The following is a 4,443-nucleotide window of genomic DNA, read 5'->3' on the forward strand; positions in this document are numbered from 1 at the left end:
CAATTCCACACTTAGAGAGGATTCTCAAGATGAAAAGAGGATGTGAGAATGAAATGTACATGGCTTGTATGCAAGGGCGGAGCTAGCATTTGAAATTTCGGTGGGCCAAATTCAAAAAAAATAAAAAATAAAAAATAAAATAAAATAAAATAAAATTTGGGGATAAATTTTCAAAAAATTATAATAACATTTTTTTAAAAAAAAAAGGAAAAAAACATCCCATGCCCCCCAAACTATCACGTAGCTCTGTCCCTGCTTGTGTGGGTAGAGAGATTGCAATAGATCTAAGATCTAACCCCCTCTAAAAATAAAAATGGTTATATTTAAGATCTAAGATCTAACCCACTAAAAGAAAAGTGGTGACTGTGTTATTTAAGAGAGCTGAGAGAGTAAGTGGTGCTCGAATGCTCGTTGACATATTGGAAAGAATTACCAGTTAGAGTAATGTTTCTTGCACAACTTTTACACAACTCTAATTATTATTTTTTTATGATCAACCATTGGATTTGTTTTCCTACATGTGGACCCTAAATATTCAATGGTTGATCTTAAAAAAAGGTTGTTAAAGTTGTGTAAAAAACATTACTCTACCAGTTATGGGGTTGGTCTCGAAGTCAAGTCCTTTTGTAATTAAGCCAATTTTTTAAAATGAGTTTTATTTAAAAATGTCTTTAATATTATTTGATTCTCTTATTTAATACTATCAATTTTTAAGAAATTAATTCAAGAATGGAATGTTGGAGAATTAAATGATATTAATGCCTTTTTAATTGCTTATTACTATAATTAGAGCCTTAATTAAATAATATTAACTATAACTAAGCCTTCAAATAATATATATATATATATATATAATATTCATTAATTTGGGGCCTTATTAAATTGGGGGCCTTAGACAACTGCCTAAATTTTTACATGGTAGTGCCGGCACTAGTAACCTCCTTGTGCGGCCCATTGAGAGGACCGGGTCACTTATTTGACAAATTTCTTACCTTTTGTAATTATTTCAGCACTGTTGTAGTTTGTGTTGGGGAGACCACCCTAGTTTTCGATTTTAGGATCATCCACTCCTTCCATTTGGATTAGAAGTAGGAAGAATTCTCCCCTGTAACTCTTTTCTTATTCAATTATTAAAAATAAAATATAAAATAAAAAGGGGAAAAGTCACAGCAATAAAATTAGGCATTTTCATTTTTATTCAAGTTCATTTTGGGGTATAATAATTTGGACATGGCCAGACTTTGCGACATTTAAGTGTAACATAAGTTGCAACGACAATCATTAGAACAACAACCGCAATTGCCATCCTTCTTGAGATTCCAAGCCTTGAAACTGCACTCTCAAACCAATATTTGAGGCGTGCTGATGATGTCTTAGTCTTCTCTCCAGCACTCGATTCTTTAACTCTAGAATCTTCTTCCACCTTGCTTTGACTATTTTCCTGTTTTGGTTTTCCCGCAGAGCTCCTAGGAAATTTCTTAGGCATTGTTATATAAAGAATTTCGCTAACAAACTTTGCACGAATTGCATCTGCATTACAATCTTTTGGAATCTCAACTTGTTTGTGAAAGGAGCTTAGAGGATTCGTACAATCTCCGAAAATTATAAGACCTCCGCGAATGTTGATTCGAACCCTAAGTTGTTCCCTTTTGAACCCTACAAAAAGGCAAAAAGAATCAGTTAAATGATGTTATTAGTCAATATTCTGTTAAAATATTAATTAAATGATTAAATTAGTCTATTTTTATCAATTTAAACTTTTAGGACAAATAGTAATTTAAGAGATTCTTATTTGTTTAAGATAAGAATCGTACAAGATATGCATATATGGTCATTCCAAAGTTCATAAAATGTAATTACTTGAATATTTAGATGCTAGTAGTGTTGTACACAACTTAGAATCATCCAAACAAGCCCTTGAGTAATCACAAGTTAATCTAGAAAATCAGGGGCGAAGGGAACAGGGGTCGAGAGAGGGCAATCGACCCATGACCGGCCGTTTAAAATTTTATTAAACTAGGTGAAATTATTCTGTATTGGTGCCAATTTATTTGATCATATCATTATTGTGTACAATCAATTCATTATTTAGTCATAGAAGAATGAATTTAATAAATCAAACAGAATGAAATAAAAATAAATAAATAAAAAGAGTTTTTATTTTTTTTTCTACATGTGTTCCATTTTTTATGGTATTAATTGCTTTGAAAAGACCTGTACATTCCATGGGATGGTTTTTAAGCACTTAAAAGATAATTAACGTGCAGAAAAAAAAAATAAAAAAGAAAAAAAAAATTAAAAAAGATATAGGGGTATGGTTGTTATTCTCTTGACATGTGTCAAGTTTGACTAAATAGATTTTTTTGACTAGTTCACATGGGATTTATAGGGGCATATAGGAGTTTAATTTTATTTTTATTTTTATTTTTAGGGTGGGAAACCAAAATAAACATGCAAATATATTTCTCAATTTATATTGAAAAAATTTTAAAGCTTTCTAGTTTATATTTTTTATTCATATCATCATAAATAATCCAAATTCTATTTTAGCTTATACCTTTATGGAAAGAGAGAGACAAAAAATGCCATCCGGAGGGGATATGATGACTGATCCAAGAGCTTCTTGCTAATCCATAAATATTTTTGTCGGTGATCCACCGCAAACACTCTAGCCTTGATCCTATATTATCGACAACTTAATCTCCCTTATGCTATTTTTTTAGCTATTTCTTTTATATGTTGGAGGTATGCAATGAAGTGCCTACAGACAATCCAACTCTTTTTTTTATTATTATTATTAACTAGAGTATAATTTCATATTTATAGCCTTATTTTGTAAAGACTTTAACATTTTTCGTTTAAAAAGCAAAGCCAAACACCGGTACTGTGATAATTAAATATTATAGGACGATTTTAAAATAAAGATATGATTCTCCAACATCTAAATATACAATTTTTTACCACCTTATCTATGTGACAAGGTGATTCCCACCTTAATTTTTTTTAAAAAAAAAAAAAAAAACCTCTAAAGTTAGTGGGAACCACCTTTCCAAATAGACAAACTAATGAAAAGTATTCAGGTGATGAAGAATCAAATCTCTTTAGAATATGATAACTCGTTGAGAAAAATTGAATAAATTGATGAGATCGAAGTGTAAAAGAAATAAAAATAATAATAATAATAATAATAAGTTATATTTATATGTTTTAAATGGTAATTAATTTTTTAGACTTGTTTATTTTAAATTATTTATGTCACTCAGTAATATTCTTTAATATTTTTCAGTAATTATGATTTATCTCCGTCTCCAGAATCCTCAAGGAAAACAAATTAGTGACTCTCACTTTCTCCCTGTCTTACAAGGGGGGCTAAGAGATGATACACATATATATATATATATATATACCTGGAAGATGAACCTCGAGAATGTCGCGCCCTTCTTCTGCGCGCCACCTGCAAAAGGGTTCGAAACGAGAGGGCTCGGGGTTAGCACTGGCATTCGTTTCCATTGGACAGATAGAGGCTTCTCCTGCTAATTAATTAGTTATTTTTCCCTCAAGTTTTTTAGACGTTGATATATAATGAGGACTTCTTCTTTTATACACACAAAATGGGAATAGGTACCTATTCCCAGTGATTTGGCTTGGGTTTCCTCTGGAAAGAGGAGAATTGTTTCTTTTCTTGGCCAACCTTCCAAGTTTCCAACCTCGTATGAATGACATGACAATTATATGCTTTTTGTTTTATTTCTAGTTTTCTTGATAACGAGGCATGCCCAAGATTAAGAAAGCTCCCATAAAGCCATTACTTTGAGGAAAAATAAGCTTACCAGAAATATCATCATGTTAGCATATAACTTATTATAAAAGGAAAAGTACACATAACCTCCTCAAACTACCACTATATTGTCAATGTCCCCCCAAACTACCAATTGTGTCAATGTCCCCCCCTAAACTACCAAAAACTGTCAATGTCCCCCTAATGACAAAAATACCCTTCATAAAATTATTAAAATAAAATAAAAATTAAAAAAATATTTTAAAAAATATAAAATAACAAAAATTTATACAAAAAAAAAATTAAAAATTAAAAACTATTTTTTTTTTTTGTTAAAACAAATTATTTTTGTAAGTTTCAGTTATTTTTTCTTTCGGTTTTTTTTTAAAAAAAAAAAAAAAATCATTTTTTTTTAATTTAATAAAAAAACTGGTTTTCCCTTTTTCTTTTTCGTTTTTTTAAAAAAAAAAAATTTTTTTTTTATTTTTCAGTTTTTTTTTCGTTTGTATTTTTTTTAAAAAAAAAAAAAAAAAACTTTCTTTTTTCGTTTTTTTATTTTTTTTTTCGTTTTTTATTTAATTTGTTTTTAAAAAAATAATATTTTAGTTTTAGTTTTTTTTTTCAAATTTATAAGGACATTTTTGTCTTATTCAAAAAAATTTAGG

At 29.2% G+C, this 4,443-nt stretch overlaps 1 protein-coding gene across 1 annotated transcript; it reads right to left on the bottom strand.

Moving 5' to 3' along the window:
- Positions 1-1,164: 1,164 nt before the first annotated feature.
- LOC133874326 (inactive protein RESTRICTED TEV MOVEMENT 2) lies at positions 1,165-3,550 on the bottom strand. The gene is made up of 2 exons (XM_062312220.1): positions 3,408-3,550; positions 1,165-1,656 (listed from the first exon to the last, which is right to left on the bottom strand). The coding sequence occupies exons 1-2, from the start codon at positions 3,508-3,510 to the stop codon at positions 1,205-1,207; spliced, it is 555 nt and encodes a 184-aa protein (XP_062168204.1). The 5' UTR covers positions 3,511-3,550; the 3' UTR covers positions 1,165-1,204.
- Between the last annotated feature and the right edge of the window lie 893 nt (positions 3,551-4,443).

This window comes from Alnus glutinosa, chromosome 7 (assembly GCF_958979055.1).
Source record: "Alnus glutinosa chromosome 7, dhAlnGlut1.1, whole genome shotgun sequence".
NCBI classification, from domain to species: Eukaryota; Viridiplantae; Streptophyta; class Magnoliopsida; order Fagales; family Betulaceae; genus Alnus; species Alnus glutinosa.